The 25,624-nt window shown below is 36.9% G+C and overlaps 1 protein-coding gene across 1 annotated transcript in view; it reads right to left on the bottom strand.

The window, feature by feature from the left end:
• Positions 1 to 25,624, bottom strand: part of NEK10 (NIMA related kinase 10) — a 185,081-nt gene that overhangs the window by 43,326 nt on the left and 116,131 nt on the right. The window contains exons 24-28 of the mRNA XM_084620570.1: positions 18,285 to 18,414; positions 17,623 to 17,693; positions 12,436 to 12,649; positions 4,003 to 4,186; positions 3,825 to 3,911 (exon numbers count right to left, since the gene is read on the bottom strand). Of these exons, the coding sequence (XP_084476696.1) occupies positions 3,825 to 3,911; positions 4,003 to 4,186; positions 12,436 to 12,649; positions 17,623 to 17,693; positions 18,285 to 18,414 (686 nt within the window). The remainder of the gene's footprint in view (positions 1 to 3,824; positions 3,912 to 4,002; positions 4,187 to 12,435; positions 12,650 to 17,622; positions 17,694 to 18,284; positions 18,415 to 25,624) is intronic.

The raw sequence follows: 25,624 nt of genomic DNA, 5'->3' as shown, positions 1-25,624 counted from the left end.
AGGTTTTTTGCATAGGGCAAACTTGAAGCTGTTAAGGGAATCGGTCTTGTGAAGTTAAAAATGACTGCACTACAAGCTTCGTCCCCTTCTTCTTCTAACTGTTAAATACAGTTCTACCTTTACTGATTTTTTTTTAAAAAGGGCAGAAAGTATATAATTAAACATATCACAGCATCTCCTGGCCCATAATTGGGCCAAATACTTCTGTATTATACCTTATCCTGCACACCAGTTTCTGTCCCATAGAACATTTTGGCACGGAATGAATGCCTTTTTGCAAAAGATCAGGAAGTTTCAAATAGGGAGGAGAGGGGGAATCCTACAGAGAAAGAGAGTGAGTGATGTCTAGAATTCCTGGGTGCTGTTATTCACTTGTAAAGCAGGGGTGCATGCTGAAAAAACATATTCGTAGGAATGATACACCATATCACAATCATTAGAGCTGGATGGGAAAGAGTTTTACCTGTTGTGTGAAAAATTCCCCTTCCCAAATCAGGCAAAAAGTCAAAATCTCAAAAATGTTCACAAAAACAAAATTCTGGGAGAAAATAACTGGCTTGGATCAATTTAAATATTTTGTTTCAATTTTGACCATGTCCTATTTTTTAAAATAAATATATACAGAGAGAGAGAGAGAGAGAGAGAAACAAAAAGTCATTTTGATCCAGAAAAAACAAAAACCAGAGTTTTTCATTTAGAAAATGTCAAAGCAAAATGTTTCAACAATTTCAAAACTGTTTTGAAAACTTTTTTTCAAGTTGAAAAATTCATCAAAACCAACCCTTTTCCAAGAAAAGTTTCAGTTTAGATGTTGCATTTTCTGCTGAAAAATATGTTGTCAAAAATCCCTTACAGCTCTAATAAAGATGCTACAAATATCAGGGAACTTTAAAAATTTTAAAAAACGAATATTTTTCATAAAGTTGTCTTTTATTTTTCCTAGAAGAAAATAACTTTTGACAACTTTTTATACCCAACACTGAAAATATTCAGCATTAAGTAGAAACCACAGCCTGGTGATCTAAAATCTGTGATTTATGTAATTATTTTTCTTAAATGTAACCCAGCAGTGGTTTTGTACCAGTTACAAACTTTCTGGGTGGGGAAATGTGACAAATTCTGGAATTTCTGACTAAAATTAATGGGTGTAAGAGGAACTGATGGATTCTTTCCCCTTTAGGCACTTCAGTGGATGAGCTGAAACTTGGCAAAGAGCTATTTAGCCATTAGTAAATGAAGATGCTTTGTTGGTGTGCAAATCACAGCCCAAGAAAAATGAATGACAAGCAATTTAGATTCACTGATTCATAGATATTTAGGTCAGAAGGGACCATTATGATCATCTAGTCTGATGATCCTGCACAATGCAGGCCACAGAATTTCACCCATCACTCCCGCAAAAAACCTCACACCTATATCTGTGTTATTGAAGTCCTCAAATCGTAGTTTAAAGACTTCAAGGAGCAGAGAATCCTCCAGCAAGTGACCCATGCCCCATGCTACAGAGGAAGGCGAAAAACCTCCAGGGCCTCTTCCAATCTGCCCTGCAGGAAAATTCCTTCCCGACCCCAAATATGGCGATCAGCTAAACCCTGAGCATATGGGCAAGATTCATCAGCCAGATACTACAGAAAATTCTTTCCTGGGTAACTTGGATCCCACCCCATCTAATATCCCATCACAGGCCATTGGGCCTATTTACCATGAATATTTAATTACCAAAACCATGTTATCCCATCATACCATCTCCTCCACAAACTTATCGAGTTTAATCTTAAAGCCAGATAGGTCTTTTGCCCCCACTGCTTCCCTTGGAAGGCAATTCCAAAACTTCACTCCTCTGATGGTTAGAAATTTATTTATTATACAACTAATGACATTTTTGGGATGGGATGCCACTTATAGGCCAGAACTGATAATAAATGATGAGTCATTTGAAAGAGCTGTACAAATAACAACTTCAAATATAGGCTGCTACCTTCTCCAAAAATTATTAAGGGACTTTAAAGAGCATTATCCAGTTATTCTGTGTTTTCCCCCTCTACTGGCTAGACACTTAAATCAACAAGAAGACATATCAGTCAGTACGTGTGACGGAAGAAGGAAAACCATCTAGTAATTAGCACTGCATTGTAACAACCTTACCAAAACAGCAACATTCTGAATGGTTCTTGAAGTTTGGAATAAAACCCCACAAAAAATCTTCAGTCAACTGCATTTCTTCCACCTTTCGAACTTCTTAAACAGGTGGTCAGGAATTTTCTATCTGAATGATATTTTGATGGTACATGCAGTTTCCACAAAATTAAAATATTCTGCAGGAAACTTGAGATTTTACCCAAATAATTTGATTTTCTGTTCGGAAAACCAAAACAAAATGTCATTTTTGGAAGGTTTAACCAAAACTGAAATATTTTGGTTTGCTGAACAAACCTGAAATGTTTAATTTTGAGTCAGTTTAACACAAAACTGCATTTCCCTATGGTGGGAAATTGTCTCATGGGAATGGTAGTTTGGATGACTCATGGCCTCATTCTCTCCTATGGACTGAATTGCCTGGCCAGACTGCATCTCCCAATGTAACACAGTCTCCCCTCTGACTGAGCAGAATGGTATATGGGAATCATTTGTTTGCAGGTGCATCATGGAAGATGTAGTCCAGCAAGTTGGCCCAGCCCATAGGAGAGAAAAGGGTTATCAGCTGTAACTCCTATGAGACAATGCGCTGCCATAGGGAAACACAGTTTAATGTTGAATTGAACTGAAACGAAATAATTAGAGTCAGTTCAACAAACCAAAATGAAAAAAAATGGTAAATATTGAAATATTTTGTTTAGATCAGAAATGACAAAACCAAATAGTTTGACATTTCTGAAGCAAAACTTTTTGGAACTTTTCACTCCATGAAAAAAAAAATTGTTTCAGTTTTTCATCCTGATTCAGGACAAAAACAAATGCTGAAATATTCAAATTCCCTGTGAGATGGAATTTCTGATTTTGGCTCAGTAGAGTTATTCAGCTTTTCAATACCATGATCCCCTTTTCCACACCAAGATGCCTGTAGGATCTCTTCCCATTTAACCAGGGCAAGGGGGTGGCAACCTTCTGACACCTGCTTCTGACCCACAGATTAAGAGCCCATTTAGTAATAAAATTGCTAAAAATCCAGGAAATCCCCAGTAAGCCAGCATTTACATGCACACCAAACTAAACTCCACCTGTCTTTCAACCATAATAACCAAGCATGGGCACACAGATGACTACACTGTGTAGTAAACTCCCTTTTAATTCCAACATCTAACCACACTGCATAATCTGATTCCATACAATCACACTCAAATGCATATCCAGACTGTATCTCTCTCCACTCCCTCTGTTTATCTAACATAGGCCACCTTTTTATTCTTTCACATAATCTCACCATTGTTGATGCAAGAGCCTCCTCCTCTGCAGCTCCATATGGAGCAGCCTTCTTCTACCTCTCTATCTCATCAGCTCTCTTATTTTTCAAATCTGAAAACTTATCTTTTCTCCTTTGCCTAAACAGCATCTCAATTTCTCTATCCATCTGCTTTTTAAAAGTGATTAGAATATTGGGATAATCTCATAAGAAAGATGCTATACAAAATAAAACAGCATTATATTGCAGTGAAAAAATGGCAACACTAGGGAACGTTTCTCTTAGTTTTCTTTTACTGGGGGCCTTTGCTCTTCCAACAGATGGAGAAGTTGTAATTAATCAGAAAGTCCCCAAATATTTCAGAACAACTCAGATGTCTTACTGTTAGAAATCAGTGTATTGCTTTGTGTGCAAAGAAACTCACCAAATGCAGACTCTTTCAAAGGACTTGAACTGGAGCTGCTGGAATTATCTGATATGTCCAGCTCATCATCTAATTCAGAGAAGACATCTGTGCATAAAAACAAAAGCAGAAAGGAAGCTTTTAACTAAGCTCTGAGCACAGTGCTATCATTCCTGGTGTTTCTTCTGCTATTGACTACCTTTCTCAGAGTTTTCTAAAGTGTAGTTGTCATCTGATAGGATTTCATCACATGTTCTGTCTTCATCTTTTCCACATGTTGGATGAAAGTTTTCGGTTGGAATATCAGTGCTTTCTGAAAATTCACTTTTGAAACTGGCTGCTCCGTTGCTGCTGCTGCTGAGGCTCGACTTCTCAGAATGCTCCTGACAATGAAGAACAAAGAGGAGAACTAGTGAAGGAAATATTACCAATTTTCCTTTTCACAACAATGTCCGAGGCTCATTATAAAATCTGATATTAAAAAGCCATAATTCATTTAAAAAATTATAGTTCTTACTCGGCTGCTTGTCCTGCTCTCTCATTCTACCAGTCATTCTGCATTTATGGAAGAGCCCTTTACTTAACTGAAATGATTTTTACTTTTCATATAAAAGATGTCCTAGAAATTCTATTTCAACTCCAAAAATAGGTTGCAAAGAGTACTGACAAAGTTCTTTTTCACCATGTGTGTTCTCTACAACTAAAAGGGAAACAATATGAAAATATGAACAAATATTGGATTTAAAGATAGAAATATTGAACAAAGACATAGACAGGTCCCACAGACAACCAAGATGAGAGATTTAACCTCTTTCAGCTTGGACAATTAAAAGCAGACAGGTTTCCTGACATCATAAAGTGTAAGGCAATCAAGTTTAGTTAAAAAAATAAAAACTAAAGTAAGCTTGATGTATATGCGTCAGAGACCTCATGAAGTGGAACCAACCTGATGCTGGCTATTATTGCTGACATAAAGCTAAGAAAATCAAAAACTGGCATACAAATTATCCTGCTGTCGTAAGTGTCTCCTGTATGTGCTGAATCTGTCCATAATAAGGAGGTCTTTAATGAATATAAAATGCTCCAACCACCACTCTGTTTATAGCTTTTCAGGACACGGTAAAGCTCTCTGATCCCTCTTATGCCTCTATTTTAATGAGACATGTTTTGAAGGCAGACCAGTTTATATTATTTATCTCCTTTTCCCTTTTATCATACAACACTCCAACAGGATAATGTAAAACAAAGGATGAATTTACTTACAAACAATAGTTATTATACGTAAAAATAGGAACAATATATAAAAAGAACATAAAACAGATCATTAATTTTATTATTATTATTTATTTGTATTATTGTACTTTAATATTCAGTAATTTCAGGGGACAATAAAGTTTCTCCCAAACAGTCTGCATTTACGAAGGGTGCTCTGTTAGGTACTTAATCTTCTGGATATTAACTGATTCTCAGGCCTTCTCCATACACCTCCCGTAAGGTGACTGTCATCTCACCGTGGCTTAGCAAAATGAATATAATTCCAACTCCTCCACTCCTTTGAAGGTCACTTAGTCAAACTCCTAAATACTGACTGTAGTGCTAACTGCCCAACAGTTTAAGCCAATTATTCCCTCCATTCTCTCCCCCATTCCCAATTCTACAACTCAACCCAGAAGACTAAATAAATGAATCCTCAGGAATTTTCATGGCAACACCTAACAGGAAGGATAAGTTTATGGCTCAGTACTGGACTAGGATTTAGGAAATTCTGTCAAAGGCTTCACAAGGGATCTAATGTATTTCACAATTTTCTGTTCCTCAATTTTTCCATCTGTAAAACGGGGATAGCAATACTTTCCTGTCTCAAAGTGTGTAGAAGATACATTTATTAATGCAGATGAGGTACTCATATACCAGACTGCTGACTACAATAGTAAAACTTATTATTATATAAAAAGGTACTATTTTTGGAATGTTTTAGGACTGTAGATTCCAGCGTTACCACATTACAATAAGGTAGTAACATGGAAAACTTAATTTTCAGTGTGCACCTGAAGATAAAATTGTAGCAATCTAAAAATTAATCCTAAAAGCAACATCATTTTTATCTATCTCTTACTAGCTCAGCTTAATGGTGTTAATTCCCCTTGCTTTTTGTTTCTGGACTACCCCAGAAGGGGAGACATTTTAAGTAAACTGGCTGAAGGGCTAAATCACAGGAAGAGGCAGGTCATTGCAGAGGTGGAGCAGCTGTTGGCAGGAGCCACCCAGCAGGGGGAGACATGCTACACCATGCCCAGCCACAAGGAGGTGCCAGTGGTGAGTCAACCCCTTCACAACGGTTGGAGAATGCAGGCATCCTTCCCACCCCTAGAGAGCAGGGGGACTGACTGACCCAGACAGGCAAATACCCTAGACTTAAAGGAATGGGTTGATAGGACAGACCACATGAACATAGAGCGTCTTCTCAAATGGATGACTGAAAACCAGCAGCAGCAACTCCTGCAGCAAATAGCTGCCCACCAGCATCAGCTGGTCTGGGTCTTATGGGCAGAACAGCAGGAACAGCAGCAAAGGCTGTTCCAATAAGTAATGGCCCTGATGGAGTCTTCGGGTCTCCACACGGTTCCCCCTCCAGTGGCTGTAACCCAGGCCAAGTGGCCCCACCTGTGGCAGTAAAACTCACAAAGACAGGCCCTGGGGACAACCCAGAGGCTTTCTTGGTAATGTCTGAGTAAGTGGCAGAAGGCAACCCAGTGCCACCTGATCGTGGGCCACCCTGTTCTCACCTTACCTGACAGGAGCTGGTATGCCACGAGGCCAGCACCTGCATACCAGGGACTGGACACAGTCTCTGCCCAAGACTATGGCTGGGTGAAAGTGGCTATACTTGACTATCTTGACATCCGAAACAGGCTCTGTGGGTAGAAATCATGAACTACTTCCAGCCAGAAATACTTCCAGGGAGCTGGGTAGAAATACCTTCAGGGAGCTGGAAATTGAGACCCAGCCAGAAAGGCCACCTAACAAGGAAGCAATGTTGCCCCTCCTGCCTTACAGGCACCAGTGGTTAGTCAACCCCTTCACACCCCTCATGAGGGTCCAGGTGAATTGTGTCCCTTTTTCTCAGGGGTTCAGCCCTCCTTATACTGAGTTCCTGTCTTTGCCCAGCGCTTCTCAAAACTTCCTGCCAGATTTCTAATGCAGGCTTCTTCCTCAATCCCTTTCCCCTACCCCTTCCTGGTCTCCTCCATGCCAGAGAGACTCACAACTGGTCCTACTATTTCCATGACTTCTCTGAGAATGAGGAAAGCAGACCTTTATATAACCAGCATGTTGTGTCAGCAGCCCACTGTTTTCATGATTGTTGGACTGCAAGTCTCAGAATCCTTCTATTTTCCATTGTAAAGCATAAGTCTTAACTGTGCAGGACAAATGACTTCTGTGCACGATTCGATGCATTTCTTAAGAGCAGCTGAAGTCTGTATTTTAGCAAAATGCTATAATCCCAGCCACCAAGTGCAGTGATTTCAGATCTGGGTGTAAGATCTGTCTGAGACAGAAGATCTGAGAGAATTAGAAGTTGATATGTAGATTTTTTTTCATTGTGCTCTGAAGGCCCAAGAATCAGATTTTCAATGTCCTGCCTTGCCTGAACTTTCTGATGGCCCTTGATAAGAGGAGGGAAGGCATAATAGAAAATCTTGCTCCAATCTTCCCCATCTTGAGCAAAAGCCCTTTCTTATTTTTAAGTATGTAAGCTAAATAAATTGTCTCTCACCTCTTACTGTTCTTTAAAAAACTATTGCTATACATGAACCATACTTCTGCTTCCTTTCCAAGTGTTCTGTGGAGTTAACCTGTTGAGTGCACTCCCTACTCCTATTCCTCTCTATAATCACCACCTTCCCGACATTGGTGTATCAGTGCAATATTTGACACACACACACAAACACTCTCTCCCCGTCCATGTACTTATATGGCCCTCATCACCAAGGATATGAGCACTATCAGAAGATTGTATCTTCCACTTTCAAAGGGGTGGACTCTGTATATAATAAATCTCTTCCATTGCTAACTTCTAGGAACCTATGATTATGAAAAACAAAAAACCTTATACTGTTAAATTTCTTTCTGACCTATTCGCAACACAAACTTTCAGAAATGATTGAACGTTTTAAAAAAAGTAATAAAAAGAAAGTTATTGATCTTTGACTTGGGTCTTTTTTGCCACATTTCAGCTCAAAGTGTTTTTATATTATATAATATAAAATATTGTAAAATATTATAAATATTAAATACATTTATAGAAATATAAAACCCTAAAATAAAAGGACGGTGGGGTGAGCGTAGAGGGTTATAATTATCGCTCTTAATTGCAGAGCAGTGATGATACCACTATAATAAATGGCATAAAAACACTTGAACACATTAATGAACTGCAACTAAACGAAATTAATTAATACACTTGTCCTTGTCTTTCTAATGTCCTTGATATGTTGATCATATATTTTCACAGCTGACAATTTAGGAAATAAATCATACAAGAAATGGCTAATTTACCACATTCAGCAACTCTTGAAAAAATAATACCACCAAAACATTTTTCACAACAGACGTATCTTATTCTCCCAAATCCTGTAAAAGTTTACTGATTATACTATACTATAATTAAGCAAACAACCTCTTCCAGGTTTTTTCCAGGATTCCAGCCAACTGCACTGACTGTAGAGCTGCTTTGTGTTGGTGAAACAGTGCAAAGAGATCCCAATGCATTTCAGGAAGGGAGCTCTAATATTCAGGTTACGCAGAGATATTTGAACCTATCCAAAACAGCATAATATTTGAACTTGTCAAGTTAAAAATAGAGTTTATTCATGTAAAAATAAACAGAAGTTCAGCTCCCAATGGAATAGTGATATAAAAGATAAGCACCAAAATGCCCAAATCATAACTGCAGAATGGGACAAAAGTGACAATCCTTCCAAGAAGGCACTGAAAATTGGGAACGCTGAAGGAATATCTACTTATTCAGGTTACTAGGAAATACAAAAAGCTTCAAGTCTGTATTTTTTTCAACTGCCTGTCTATGACTACAAAGGGGGCCTCGTTAAGATGAAAAGGGCACACCAGACTCCTCGCCCCCGCAATCAAAGCATGTAAAAGACCTCACTCAATACTTCTCTCTACATAATTTTAGACAGCAATTGAAGTAGAACTGATCAAAAAATTTTGAGACGAAAATGTCTTTGAAATGTTTTCAGGAATGTGTCGCTTTTGATGAAATTTTCTATGGGAAAAAGTCATTTTCATTTTTTGTTTAATAAAAACATTTAATTTCAGTGTCAATGTTTCATTTCAATCAGGTAAAAATGTAGCATTTTGACTATTGTTTTATTTCATTTTCATTTTTATAATTTAATTTTAATATTATAGCTTATATTTTACTTCTGTGTATAATATGCAATATTTTGTATTATGTTTTGACATTTTCAAAATGAAACAATTTTACCTAATCAAAACAAAATGTTTTGACATTAATAAAATAAAAGGTTTGGAATGCTTCCAAATCAATTTTTTTTTTTTTTTTTGGAATTTCTACTCAGAGAAATTCTGAAATTTCAACTTCTCATTCTGATTCAGAATGTAAAGAAATTTTTAAATGTTGGAATTTCCTGCAGAACTTTCAGCCAAATGTCAAATTTAGCCTGAATTGGTTTTTGAATTTTGATATTTTAATTGGAAAAAACTGGCAGTTAGAGAAATTACATCCCATTTTTATGCCCCAACCAGGGTATGTGAATATGTTTGCTTCCTCAGAACTTCTAAGCATTACAGCTAAGGTAGCCAACTCTTGAGATCATATGTAATCATGAAAAGATAACGGACGCTGACTATGTAATCCAATAGGTATTTCTACAGTAATTGAATAAAAGTAACTTACTTTAAATGTATTGTACAGATTCTATTAAATGTTAGATGCGTGACATACAAAGGCCAAGTTTTTAAAACATGGGTGTCCAAAGTTAAACTTCCCAGCACCAAAGAAAGCCGCATGGCCTGCTCCACAAGGTGCCACTTGATGCACAAAGCTCTTGACACCTACATTCTCATCTTAGTTGACTTACAGATGGAGCATCTTTCCATAATGTGCCCTTCTTTTCTAGGTACAATAAACTCCGAGTGTGTGGAGGTTAGTATTAAGGATAGCTACCCTACACAATGGGCAGTGTTTAAAACCTGACAAGGGCAGCCCACCAGGCTAAATCCTACTTAACTAACAACTACCTAAAACCTAAAGGTACTTGCTATAGCTAACAATAAATAGCTCACTATTTACAACAAAATCATAGAAATACTGATAGAAAAGTATGAGGTGAGACACAACATAGAATGTTCTGACTCAAGCTGTGGATGGTGAGAAGGAACTGAGGGAGTTGGCATGGCACCGCCTTTAAATAGCCCATAGGCAGGGCTAGGGGACCAGACAGCATAAGCATTGTTCCTAGGGATACTTCTAGGCAAAGCTTTCTGGCTTCAGTGTTCTGTGAATGCACAAACCTGAGTGGTATACGTCTGCAACCACTCAAAGAGGCAGCTCAGATTCTGAAGCACAGTTCTATGGCAATGGGGTGAATTACTCTACATATAATGTATGTTGCTACAGTCACATACTTCACAATGGAACTTTCAGCCCAGGGCAGTGTTTAAGGGCCATAATGTCAAAGAACCCCACATGCCACAAGACAATTGAAGGGCAGCGAGATTACAATCTCTCCCATGCAACCCCTACAAAGTATCAATTTTCTAAAACGAAAATGGCAACAAATTCCTCTTTTGAGCTTCTCCCTAGCCAAGACAGGAAATCCATGCAGCAGCTTCTGCATCCTGTGTGTTGAACACAAATAAGATCAGGATCCTCAGGAAGATGGGGAAATCATTTGCAGGAGCTTCTTACTAAGCAGCATTATAGACCCTGGCCATGGACTGAGGCCTGAAGGTCCTCCAGATTGGTCATCTGGGCAAAAGGCAAGCATACATGGCAGTAAGGCTCCTAGGTACCCCTTAGTATCACAGAACCAGAACCAGGATTTAACACTAAGAAAATTTGTATTTTATATGCTAGTTTTGTTAAAGTAAAGCACAGTGAACTCAAGTTATTACAGTTGTTAGGAGAATGTTTAAATATAAATTGCTTGGTTTCATACTATTGCATATTTGCTTGGTTTTATACTGTTGCATAATGTATGTGTATACAAGTAAATACATTTTTAGTTTTTAACCTACAGTAAGATTTTTTTTAATTGCCTATTTAAATACCATCTTCCAAAACCTGGCAAGCACTTTCTTGAGCTCTTCCACAGCTGTGCACGACAACATTGATGTTATCCTTTTAGTGCATGAGACAGGAAGTAAAACTGACCACCCAAAGATACTGAAAATGACTATAAACAAAGTGAGCTTTCATATGTGGAAAGTAAGCAAACTGGGGGGATATTTTCCCCAATACCTTCTTTCAGTTATAATAATCACAATTGACTTTTTAACCATAGCACAAAAATTTCACACCAATGTGATGTGTGTTGGTGTCCCTTTAAATTGAAAAGAAAATCTGAATTGGAATAATTTAATAAAGATTGTTTTATGGGAGTGGGAGGTTTGGAAAATTAAGGCAAAACTAGGCAATGCTAAAATAAGTTACTTGTTCCATGAAATGTTATACTGATCTGTGATGAAGACAAGGAAGCATCTTTAAGAAATCCACTGACTGGGGACTGGGAGCTACTGTCAATCTTTTTCTATAAGACAGAGAATTTTCAGTGAGAGATATAAGGGTGAGCTCAAATAACAGAAGTGATAAAAAGTGCCCTCTTCAGAGAGATGTGATTACTGACTCTACCAGTATAGCTGTACAAATTACCATAACTTTACTTTTTTCTTGAGTTTATAATAATTTATACTATGAGTTTTTACTGTGGAAAACTTTTTTCTGTCATTTTTTTCAGTAAATTCTCCAAGAATACATATGAGCTGACCTTCATTAAGTAAAACACTGAAATCCTTGACTAAGCTCACAGAACACAAGCTCACAAAACAAAGCTTGAAGCAAAATGAAAGAACTGCAAAAGATGTTTCTGAAGAACTATATCAGATAGCAAGACAAGCTTAGCAAACACGTTATCAGCTCACTGCTCTTTATCTACCAACCTGTAATTAAAAATTAAATATGTGTAGGTGCCATCGTTTGTGAATCATGCACAGAATTATTCCATTGCAGCCAAGTGTACATTTTGCTATTCACTAACCATTTTAAAATGTGCATACATAATTAAATGTTAGAAGATTCTATTAAAAATGCAAGAGCCAGTATATTTCAGTCTGATTCATGCCATTTTCAATATTGGATTAAGGTAGTTTGTAAGATATTGTAACTGTTACTTGTATTTGTGTGCACATGGGAAAATTAATAAATATTAAGTTTAAAATAAATTTTAAAATCTACATGGATTTCAACTTTAATTTTATAAAACAATAGGCCCTTTAATTGAGAAATGCATATATTTTATTAGTCCACAAAATGTCCAGGCATAGCACAGTGTTAAAGAAAAAACACAACGCTAAGTCATTTACTTACGTGAGATAAGATGGCAAGCTGCTGGTGACATGTCACTGCATTCCTATTAGCCTCCATGAAATATCTCTGGGTACGTCTCCTCTCGCGCTCTAGCTTCTTCTCCAAAGCAAACTGGGAGGTGGACAAGCCATCTAAATACTTCATCATCACATCAGATATCATTGAACTGACTCCTACTATGTCTGGACGAGTCTCTGCATCAGGAGTCAAGCACCTATTGAAAGATCCATTACCTAATGAAAAATCTATTCATAACACCACAGTTTTATTTACCTGTTTCTGGATATCTGCTTAATATCACTAACACATATTCACTGGTAATTATCAGTGGTCACCTTGGGCAGCAGCTAGGATAAAACTGAAATCTAGTAGGTCAACAGCTTGAAATTCCAAAAATGAATAAAAACCAAACAAACAAGTGCATACAGTGTTTGACTGGTACAGAGCACTTTGGTACAAAGTGAGAACATCTGCTAACTAGTTTATACAAAGATAATTGTGAAAGTCTTTGTAATGGTAAATTTTAAGCAGTGTTCTCACATTCAGTATTGACTCATATACTGCAGTTAAGTATTGGGCAGCATTATACGTTAATAATATATGACAAGGTCAACATCTGATTCGAAAGGAGAGGGGCAGAGCAGAGGACAATTGACAGCAGCCGAGGATCTACCCCCAAAGTTCTTTCAACCAGCTGAGTTCAGGTATGTGTGTACATGAATCAAACACACTTCTTGAAGGGAAAAATTCAGAAAATGGTTTTGTTATTCCTAAAAGAGTGCTATTTTAATAAACATATCCGACATTTATAGTAATACCTTATAAGATGTTTTATGCAGTACTTGAGAAAACAAGTCTATTTAAATCTCTCTCTGTGCCAATTGTTCAAGATCTTTATGGTGTATGTCATTTTGTTCCTCCCTGGCTTTACTCAAACTTTTGTATTCTTTTCCTTTTAACAGATGCAGGCTTGTTTTCTGTTTTAAAAAATGGCAATCAAAGGGAAGTTTATTTTCTTCACTTCAATCCACTGAAATTTGTGAGAATTTCCAAGAATCATGTGAGCTGGAAAGGACCTCTAGTGGGTCATTAATCCATTTCCCCTGAATCATGGCAGAACTGATTTATTTACTACTGAATATCTAAGAGATGGATATTTAACCATGAATATAATCATGACTGTGATTTCACAACTTTCTCTGGCAACAAGTTCTTACATTTACAAATTTTACCTGAAATATTGAACATAAATTACCAGTTGCAACATAAAGCCATTGTTTCTTTGCTCCTCATTGGCTGAAAAACTGATACCTGGCTTATTTATAGCATCCCTATTATGGGCAGGTATCGCATCTCAATCACCTGGAGTGAACATGTCCAGCTCTCTTAACTTTTACCCATGGATCTTATTTTCCATATCTTATTTTTGCTGTTTTCCTTGAACTCTTTTCATTTTGTCTAAATCTCTTTGAAAGTATGAACCAAAAACTGAACATAATACTTCAATTGATCAATACTAAGGAATGCAGAATATTTATCTGGTTTATCTTATGCTTGCCACAACTGTTAATATCACCCAAATAGAGTATTTGTGCTAGTGACACCTTATTCCCAGCTTCTTTCATATAATTATCTGTTACATCTATTACAACTTATTAGAATGTGGATAAAGTGATGAAAAGTTCAGTTATACTGATAATTATATGGGATTATCAGTGAACAGGTTACAGTAGTCACTGTGTGTATAGTTATAAAAGGTAACTGAATAGTGGGCCCTCAACCAATCAGATACTTTAAAAATTGTAAAAGGAAGTATTATTATGTATTTATGAATAGGAGGGAGGAAGAAAGACACAGAGGGACAGATCCTCAGCACTTTGAAAAAGGATAGCTCCCATGAAGTCACCATGAGGATCTGATCCAGTCAGAAAGAGACAGAATGAATACATGATTACGGCACGATGAGGCATGAAGGTATTATCAGGATACATTTGAGATGACGGCATAATTGTTAAGTGGTGAGAAGTAAGTGAGTAATGCCATTCATTCCAAATGAGTGCCAGTAACACAGAATGTGCCACATATGCTACAAAACCCCATACCTATTTTAGAAATGTTATTGTTTTTTTACTTCTTTCACTTGTATAGCCAGGCTTCCTTAGTTACTGTGAAACTAACTGTTCACGGATCAGGAGGGAGCCATAAAACCTTTTGAAAACAACCAAAAATATGTTTTTTATGCCTAAAAGTGGCATGACTTGAAAGTAATTTATGTCAGGACTGTTTCAAGCTTGAGGTTGAATCCTACTGGAAAGCTGAAATTCTAACCTTTCCAATACATCAATAGGCTTGGAAAGATTAGATTTTTATTGGTAAATGTTGGTAGATATCAATTTCACTATACACACAGAAACTGCCAAAAAATACTTCCATTGATAATAATCTAAATGTACAGACAGGCAAAGTAAGAAAAGTGCTGCTTGAGAACTCAGAGTTTGATTTAGGGCTATTTACTAGCTATGTTTTGACATGTGATGTTGACAATTTGTGTTTTAACAGTTATAAATCTTTAGCTCTTTGAATGTCAACATCTCCTGTCATTATATCATTATTGTCTGACCCTTATTGCCTGACCCCGCCATAATTTTCCACAACTGTGAAAATGTAAATCAATAAAAATCTAAAACACCACTTAAAAATAAACATCAATAGTATCTGTCAAAATTATAAAAAAAATAAAAATTGAATTCTGCTAAGCCTAGACATAAGCTAGAATTTCTCACTGTTCAGGGCCATGAGAGAACAGGAACTCTCTATATAGAAATGATGTTGATATAGGACCCAAGTCTTCCTTTTGTGGGGTTAGTTTGACTTTTTTGGAGGCAGAATCCCACATTTGAGGAAGAAAGCAGAAGCATTTTTGTTTCAGGTTGATTTTTTGTAAAGGGAGGTAGAGGGAGCTGAAGCTACTCAGAAGTGCACAAACTAAAACTGTGTACTTTTTGCCTTGCCCATTATCACCAGTCATAGTGGACCACAAGCTAAATATGAGTCAACAGTGTAACACTGTGGCAAAAAGAGTAAACATCATTCTGAGATGTATTAGCAAGGGTGTTGTAAGCAACAAGAAGTAATTCTTCTGCTCTACTCTCACTGATTAGGCCTCAGCTGGAGTATTATGTCCAGTTCTGGGTGCCACATTTTGGGAAAGATGTGGGTGAACTGGAGAGAGTCCAGAGAAGAGCAACAAAAATTATTAAAGTTCTAGAAAACATGACCTTCCATGAGGGAAGATTGAAAAAAAATGGTTTGTTTAGTCTGGAGAAGAGAAGACTGAGAGGGGACATGATAACAGTTTTCAAGTACATAAAAGGTTGTTATAAGGAGGGAGAAAAATTGTTCTATTTAACCTCTGAGGCCAGGACAAGAAGGAATGGGATTAAATTGCAGCAAGGGAGGTTTAGGTTGGACATTAGGAAAAACTTCTTAACTGTCAGGGTAGTTAAGCACTGGAATAAATTGTCTAGGGAGGTTGTGGAATCTCCATCATTGGAGATTTTTAAAGAGCAGGTTAGACAAACACCTGTTAGGGATGGTCTTAGAATACTTTGCCCTGTCTTGAGTGCAGGCAACTGAACTAGAAGACCTCTCGAGGTCCCTTCCAATCCTACAATTCTACATTTTTATAAGCCTAGACCATTTCTTCTCTCCAAAAAACTTGTCTCCTGAGTGCTTACTTCATGTCAGAGTAATGCCAAGATGAGAGAGCAAATCAAATTCCTTGCTTCATTTCCAATAATAAAGGACAGAGCCTTCAGCATCTGGAAGTCTAAAATTAATTCACATCTGATCATTCATACACACTCCGAATCCCCAAATTATATAAAACATAGAGAGAGAAAAAGAAAAACAAGGGATACAACAGAGGTAACTCTGAGCTATAGATTTATGCTTACAAACTGTACATTCATCAATGCTTCTCATTACATGAAGATAAATACAAGAGAAACATCCTGAATTTAAAAAATTTCTAAAGAAACTCCTGTATCAATAGAAACAAATGAACATTCTATTATAATTTGCAGGATATGGAAACATGCAATATCTTAAAAAGAGGCACTGGGAGACTCATTTTATTGCACGACTCAACTTATCAGGTACTTTTTAATGATAAAGAAGGAAACATGCAACCAATAAACCATTTACAAGAGGAACCATTATTACAAGGCTAGACATGCTGATGATAGTGGCATGTCTTATATGTATTATTAGCAGTGTGAGCACATCTCTCCTTTTTCCTTTAACCTTGAAGCCCTTCTACATTCAGAGACAAAAGCTGAAGATTATTAAAGTCAGTACATTGTTACATTGCCATCTGTATTAATGAAAATGTACAAAACAAAGCACCTTTCTGGAAAGATTGAGAAATAAAACGACATGAGTAATTACCTTTTAATAAAAAGAACAGGAGTACTTGTGGCACCTTGGAGACTAACAAATTCATTAGAGCATAAGCTTTCGTGGGCTACAGCCCACTTCATCAGATGCATAGAATGGAACATATAGTAAGAAGAGATATATATACATACAGAGAAGATGGAAGTTGCCATACAAACTGTAAGAGGCTAATTAATTAAGATGAGCTATTATCAGCAGGAGAAAAAACTTTTGTAGTGATAATCAAGATGGCCCATTTAGACAGTTGACAAGAAAGTGTGAGGATATAAGTATCCTGTTTCTCATTGGAGTCCGTTTTTGAAGCGTTTCTATTGCTGAGTTTGAATTAATATACAAACTAGATACCATTAACTTGGGTTTGAACAGAGACTGGGAGTGGCTGGGTCATTACACATATTGACTCTATTTCCCTATGTTAAGTATCCTCACACCTTCTTGTCAACTGTCTAAATGGGCCATCTTGATTATCACTACAAAAGTTTTTTTCTCTTGCTGATAATAGCTCATCTTAATTAATTAGCCTCTCACAGTTTGTATGGCAATGTCCACCTTCTCTGTATGTGTATATATATCTCTTCTTACTATATGTTCCATTCTATGCATCCAATGAAGTGGGCTGTAGCCCATGAAAGCTTATGCTCTAATAAATTTGTTAGTCTCTAATGTGCCACAAGTACTCCTGTTCTTTTTGCGGATACAGACTAACACAGCGGCTACTCTGAAACCTACCTTTTAATAGTAACTGACAATTTTTCAGAGTAGACTCCTTCTGGCACTGGTTCATACATAGCCTCTACTATCTGCAAAATAAATAGTTGAGAGTGAAGAAAATAAAGATATTCCATTATACATATGGAAGTCTGTGTGGTTAATGTTTTTCCTTGGAACAACATGACAGACATTGCATCACCAGTATACGTGCATAAAGAAACTTTGGAGCATATCTTCTAATGCAGAACTTGTTATCAGATAAACAGATTAATATAATATTAGGTAACTGTAGGCTAAAGAGCTACAGCATTTAAGTCAGGGTGAAATTTACACAAAAATTGAAATATCTTTTATCTATGATAATGTTCTAGACTGCTAGTAGTGCACACCCTATTGTAAATCCAACCCTATAGTACCATCAGAAACCTTTAGAATCGAAAGATCCTACCATCAAATGATAGGGTAAAAATGTATTGGTAATTAAACTGTAAGATGATTCCATGTGTAAATTCTAGTGGTTACAATGGCAACATTGCAATACACACCCAGATTTTACTTCTACTCATTCACACTTTTGTAGTGCAAAGTAGCTTGTCTTCTGCAATCGTATATTTGAACCCTGGGAGACCCAGAAGGTGCATGCAAAAATAACTGCAGTTTGATCTAGCAAACCTGCGTACTTTAGTTGCCAAGGAGAGCATGTTGGTGCTGTAAAAAGGTGGCTTCAGAGTTGCCATCTGATAAAGGATGCACCCTGCAGCCCAGACATCAGCCTTCTCGCCATATGGTTCACTCTTTACAACTTCAGGACTAAATAAAAATAAATACAATTTAATACTCACTGAAGGTAGGAGAAAAGATCAGGTGTAGAAAATACTGAGTTATTGATATCAATATGTAAACACAGAAAACAAAAGCAATCAGTTACCATTTCTTTAAAAGCTAATGCCACTTTAAGTTTGTGATGCAATAGTACTCGTGCATCAAGAAATGTCATCACTTTATCTAATGATACCTGGTTATAATTCCACAATCTTACAGAAATACAACATACCAGAGCTCACGGAATAATGCAAACTAAACTAAACTAAACTAAAAATCTATTAGTTTGAATTTTAAATAGATCTGATTTACTAAGTTCTTACTCCTCTAAGGTGGTCACTTTTCACAATCAAGTTTTACTGGCAAACATTGCAGAAAGCAACTTTCAGGTTACACGTGGGAGTATTTGTGGAAACAGGATTTAAATTTTGCACAAGCAGGCACTTATTCATTCCAGGAGTGCTTGCTTTTCATCCAGCTGGGAATCAATACCATACAACTTAACTGACTAATTATATTAAAGCCACACAGTTCAAATTTTGAATATTCACAATAATTAAAAAAATCAAAGATATTTGTTAATAAATTTGAATAATGAATGCTTTTGGAGAAATCCCTGTTTGTTGATATTAATCAAGCAAAAATAGGTTAAATCTGAATAAATTATTTGTTGCTAGTTATTCACTGTGCTCTACAATGAATTTTGATAGATCAGATAATTACTTGCAAATGGAAGCATTTACTTGCTCATTGCCTAAACACTGTAGGTACAAGTGTAACTGATAGCTATTTCATTTCTGTAACATTTCTGCTCATGACACTAGTGGTGTAAAGGTTTGTTCAGTTGTCCCTTCATAATAACTGTTGGTTTAATGGATTAAACTAAACTACGTTGCTTGTGTGATATATGAAGTACCAGTGTTATTAACACATGCATTGTCAAATGCTGTGCTGCTCCAATATTTGAATTACAGGTCTACTGTGACAAAACTACTGTAGTAGAACTTCTTAGTTACGAACACAGAGTTATGAACTGACCAGTCAACCAGACACCTCATTTGGAACTGGAAGTACACAACCAGGCAGCAGCAGAGACCAAAAAAAAAAGCAAATAAAGTACAGTATTGTGTTAAACATAAAGTACTAAAAGAATAAAGGGAAAATTTAAAAAAAGATTTGAGAAGGTAAGGAAACTGTTTCTGTGCTTGTTTCATTTACATTAAGATGGTTAAAGCAGCATTTTTCTTCTGCATAGTAAAGTTTCAAAGCTGTATTAAACCAATGTTCAGTTGTAAACTTCTGAAATAATAATATTTTGTTCAGAGTTATGAACATTTCAGAGTTATGAACAACCTCCATTCCTGAGATGGTTGTAATTCTGAGGTTCTACTGTACTACATTAGGAACATGACAGTATGTGATTTTGCTACTCTTGTGATAAAACAATACCTTTGATCTCTTTTTTAGACTTCAGTAATGCGCTTTTTCTGATATTGCTGCTTGCACAATTAACAGACTAAAACTGATAAAAAATAGTTCTGCTACTAAGATTCTATTTACAGTAGATGGAGGAAGTAGATAATTTCAGTTTTGGCTCATTTAAACCGGTTGCTATTCCAGGTGCTGTCTCAGTTGAATTTTGGACTATGCTCTTGCTGTGATGTGGTCACAATTTACGCCAATCAAGGTAACCTGATTCTGGGCTTCATATCTCATCATTAACTAACTGTCAAATTACATGGTAGTTTCTTTCATTTAGCACCTTTTCTCTGCAAACCAGAGATGTCAAGGATGCTTCCATTCTTTCATTCTTAAAATCAGCCTGAACTCACTTGTTTTTCCCTTTGTTTTCAGCTAATAATGTAGAACTTGGAACTGCCGACTGTAAGATTAAGTTACTGACATCTTTAGTAAAATGAGATATTTTGGCACGAAAAGGCACTGTGTAAGTTGAAGTTATTGTTGCAAGTCAAGATGAAGTTAAATGCTAGAAGGCATGCTGGTATGTATAAAATAAAAGAAACAAGATTGGTTTTCAAATGAAGTGAAAGGGGGTACCTTAATAATGTAACCACAACAACAGGAAACTGGACTTGTGGGCATGCAGTGGGGAAGTGAGTAGGGTTGATTGGTTATTAGTTTTCTGATCAAATTGATTAGCGAAGGTACAAATTTGTGGGTGAGGGTTAGCTGGCAACTTTCTTTCAACTGTTACCATCTCTGCATAATCACGGACCAAAAAACAGTGTTAGAACATAACACTCTTTTTTTATAAATGGCTTTTAGTTATTCCTCACTGTGACTTTCAATTCATTATGAGGCTTTTGGTAAATGGTCATTCTGTGCATTAACTTGGATCTGTTCACAGAGACAAACATGAATCTGGCAACATAATTGGACAGTGAGCTTCTTGAAAGAAAAAACCTTGCCTTACTCTGCTTGTACAATGCTAAGCACGTTGTTGGCACCCAATAAAAATAAACCTATTGTATGAGTGCTACAATCTTCCATTATAGTGGAAAAGAGATACTAGGTTATAAATTATTTTTTAAATGCCTAGCTTATATTAGAAAAAACAGAGTTGCCAGTTCTCACATTTTTATCACAATTATCACCAGATTTAGTGTTTTATTTTAAAGCCCCAGCTCCTGGAATCACAGGAGTACATGAGAATTTCAGCTTGCATTTAAAAAAAAAAGTTTCTAGCTTTTGTGACTCCTAAAAACACAAACCAGAAGGCAAATAAAACGAACAGCCAAAATATTTGAGATCTCATGGGTTTTAAGTCAATCTTATGATTTTTTCAGGCCTGACTCATGGTTTTTAAAAAGCTGCTCAAACTGAATTTTAAACATCTGATTTACTTTGCACAGTTTACATTCTTTATATTTTGTATATCACCTTGTTGCTCAGACAACTTTCTGTGCCTCCTTCTGGCTTAAATAACCTGCTTGGACCAATTGCTGGAGCCAGGTGCTCCTCGGATCAGGGTGGTGCCTTGGCTGACGCTGTAGTCCTACTAACTCCTCAACCCACCAGGTTTTATCAGACACTGGGTGGAGGCCAGGATGCGGTGGCTGTGTGGGAAGTCATAGCGCTGGGTTTGAGACCCAGGACATCATATAATACACTTATTGAAGCAACTAGCTGCAAGCTCCAGTCCTGCAGCCCCATGGGCTGAAGCTAAAAATGTCCTGGATGTCTCTGGAAATCACGGATACCGTGACATAAACGTAACCTTACTCATGACTAGTAGACAGATTGTTTGGAAGTTTTGAAGACTGCTGAAGGTTCTACCACTATCAACTTTGACCAAAGACACACTAGAATTTGAAAAGTGAAAACCAAGTGATCTTCTACAACAGCTATGCTCCACTGAACACTGGAATATCAAGCATTAACCTAATGTGGAAGATGGAGCTTTCTCAATAACTACCCTACCAATCCAAAACTCACTCCCAAAAAATGTTAGGATAACCAGAATATCAGCATCTTTAGAGTAAACTGCCAAACTCACTTCTTAGACTTAAGTCTTCCCACAACAAAACTACAAAAAACAAAAGAAAAACTCCAACCAAACCCTAAGCTCTGCTGATTGGAGGAATGAGAGATATGTATGTGCAAAATTCATGATTAACTCAAGATGAAATTCATTCTTGTGCATCACTTAAAACCCTCAAAATAAGTCAGGAATTTAAGTGTTGCATAGGCCTTATGCAGTCTCTGTACTGGGGTGAATTTCACCGTCAGGCACCACAGTGATGCATGCTATATAAGAACCTAGACAGATAGATTAGAAATCTTACTACAGGTTTCTTTCTTGTTTTGGGCAAAATTTCAGATTGGCTCCAGTAATCTGGCAAGCTATGAGCTCAGTAAACCAAAGTCCTGGGCAATGGAAAATAAGGAGCAGCATCTAGTGAACAAAAGAAAGACAAAAGATGGACACAATTTTTCTTAAAATGTTTAAATTTTTATTTTGCTTTGACTGAGCTCTGTGCTCAGCTATGAACCACTGTCATTGTTCTGTGATCACTTGGACACTGCTCAATCCATTGAATTTTTGCCTGTTTTCTAAATTCTGAACCAGCACCATAGGCAGTCCACAGGGACAGTGGGACCAATTTCATTTCCTGTTTTCAGGAGAAGCTGGCTGGAGACGAAGGGGGGAAACCCTTTCAATCTTGAACCATATCAACAAAAAGAGTTAATTCATCTCCCAGTTGACTCTTTTTCAATATAGAGATGAGTAGAAGCCATGAAGTTCATTTCTGGACACAAGCATTCTCAAAGTCTGAGGGGATTCTGATGTGCTGTTCCAGTTTGGGCTCCATCTCTAATTTTATATGAGCCAGATGGCCCCATTTGTATTCAAATGACCAATCCCTGAACTTTACTAAGCTGTTGTGATGTTTATTGAGTGGATGGAGAGCAATATTAAGAGAAACAGCTAGTTTACATTCAGTTTTCTGTTTGACTCTCAGAAGGGAAAGACACATGAAACAATGAAAATACATCTTTTTGCCATTAGCACCATCCCACAGAAGGAAAAGGAAAAACAGAAAAGCAGTTGCAGCATCATATTTTTCTTGTTATAGTATAACTGTAAGCTACAAATACCCAGATGGAATTACAGCTTCATAATGACTATTAAAAGCCATGAAGGAGAAGGAACGGGACCCACAAAACTGACAGGTTAAATAAAGAGGCACTGTGAACCTTGATGACAGCCCTTTCCATTTCTCACCCCACAAGCTTTTTGGGGATACTCTCTCTACCCCTAGCTGGAGCTGAAATAGGATTATCAATCAGTAATTGGAACCTTTGCTCTTACAGTTTTTTATTTTAAAATTGATCACCAAGAAATCCAATACTTTAATTAATTTCAAACTTCTCATGTGATTGTGGTTTTTTGGTAAAGTGCGTGTGTGTGTTCTTCTTATTGCTTCTTAAAACAGAACACTTACAGACACACCATACCTCAAGAGTCTATAAAAAATTAATTACCTCACTTCCAAGAGACTGTATACACCATATGTGGGACAGGCGGGGGAGAGCACTATTATTACCTTTAGTTTGCAACTTTACAATGTAATAAATCCTTTGCCACCATGAGGGAGGTGTAATTCTAAAATTGACTAAATCATTTGATACAGGTAGCTCCTATTATCATGGTTTCCATCAAAACTCCAAAGGGTGTATTCTCCACATTTTCATTTTCTACCCCGTGCATTCCCTTCCCAGAAAGCTTCTTTCCACACATTTAACTTAGTCTATGGACAGCAACAATTATTTGAGATCAAATTTTAGCAGGCCTCCAATCAATGCAGGACTCACATTGAGACTATTTGACATTTACTCCCCTCAACATTTTATTAATATCTTGGGGGGGAACCCTGTTTACTACGCAAATTATGCACGTTTACATTTTGCAAATGAGTAAAACTGAACAGTGTGCAAAACCAAAAGGTTAAAGGATCTCCTGACTCTTCTTGATGGGCACTGAGCATCTCCCTCTGTGTAAAAGAAGATCCCACCGATAACAGGCTACATTTTTACAGTTCACAGCTACACAGCAACCAATCAACAACAATTTAGAGGAAGTACAATCTTCACCTGACATCATTTAACACATATGGATTGTCCATCACAATCATAAACAGGTGCCCTCAAAAATGACAGGGTTTTTGTGAGAGATTTTTCATGGTTGCGGTTGTGGTTTTGTTTTTTTTTTGAAGTGTTACACTATACAATTATGGAATAAATAATTACAGAAACACCAATTTAAACTTTGAAATCTATTTTTGTTTCATTTGACTGAGAAAATAAAATATGTAAATGTAATATTAAATTGTTCTTACTGACAAATGACCTGACAAATAACTAATTGATATTAAACACCAATATTTACATATGCCAAAATATCAACTTTGAAAAATAATTTATAGGTTTAAAGTGGTATTAGAAAGTGTCCCAGGAGCTGAGAAAATGTCCCAGTAATTTATTTTTAATTGATTATTTCACAATATATTTCAACAACACAATTTTTAACACGAATTAATTGGTGTGGGTTTTTTGTTTGTTTTACTGCTATTACTGTTTACTTTTATTGCTCTAAAGAACCCAAAGCCTCTGCACACTTTTTTGAAAGAATTGTTATAGATGGTGGTCTCCATTTAGGGTATGTGTGCAGACCAGAGCATATAGCACTCCTTCCAATCCTTCACTGGAGGAGTCATCCCTGTAGGGCTGTCCCTGCTAGCAGACTTAGAACAGACTTTAGACTGGTCTATTTATAGTACGGGCCAAAATGACCTCAGTGGTCCCAGGCTGGGAGAACAGAAAGGTTGCTTAGAGGCACTTTTACCCTTCCGCTCCTCCGCTGCACTGAGTATGAGGTCAGCCTAGCTGAGAATCTTTCCCCCTGCCAATGTATTCTTCGTACAGAACAAAGAGGCTGAATCCTTGTTTTAAGTGAAAAATCTCAATGAAACCCTAACTATGGTGGTGCAGTCATTTTGCAAGCCTGTGCTACTTTGTTCAGTTGCCTCTTCAAGATTACCAAAGCTTTCCATTAAGAAAGAAATTATTCCTCATCAGCTCCAACAAACAGGAGAGGTTAGAATTGCAGCTCCAGTGCCAAAGTGGTGCCCTTCTTTTAATTTATATCAAGCTAGGGAGTTTGCACTAGCATGGTGTAACCACAGATATTCGTTGAAGGTTTCTGGACATATCACAAGGGTGAACACAGAATAGACGTGGGATTGAAACAACTGTGGGTATCTCTATACCAGTGGTTCTTAACCTTTACTGCAGCTTGCACCCCTTTGGTTCTCAAAATATGTTCTCGCACCCCTTATCAAAAATCACTGAAGTAGGTCAGTTCTTTAAACCAAGATATACTTTTGTTTGTATAATACAGTAATCATTAAAAATGTATAATGTTAATAAATACATAGGTTTGAGGAAACAAAGTAGTTATACTTACCTGCCTGTCTTAATTTGTGTTTTCAATGATTTACCTTCTAAAAAAATCTAGCATGTCTCGCAACCCCAGAAAGGGCATCTCGCACCCATAGGGGGTGCATGCACCCCAGGTTAAGAACCACTGCTGTATACTTTGAGTTGGGGGTGTCCCCAGCTTGAGTGGACATACTTGAGTTAGCTCCTATCGAGCTAGTGCACTAAAAATAGAGTG

The sequence above is a fragment of the Lepidochelys olivacea genome (assembly GCF_965140295.1).
Source record: "Lepidochelys olivacea isolate rLepOli2 genome assembly, chromosome: 2".
Lineage (NCBI taxonomy): Eukaryota > Metazoa > Chordata > Testudines > Cheloniidae > Lepidochelys > Lepidochelys olivacea.
The sequence above is the reverse complement of the archived record's forward strand: the minus strand, read 5'-3'. Positions and strand labels throughout refer to the sequence as shown.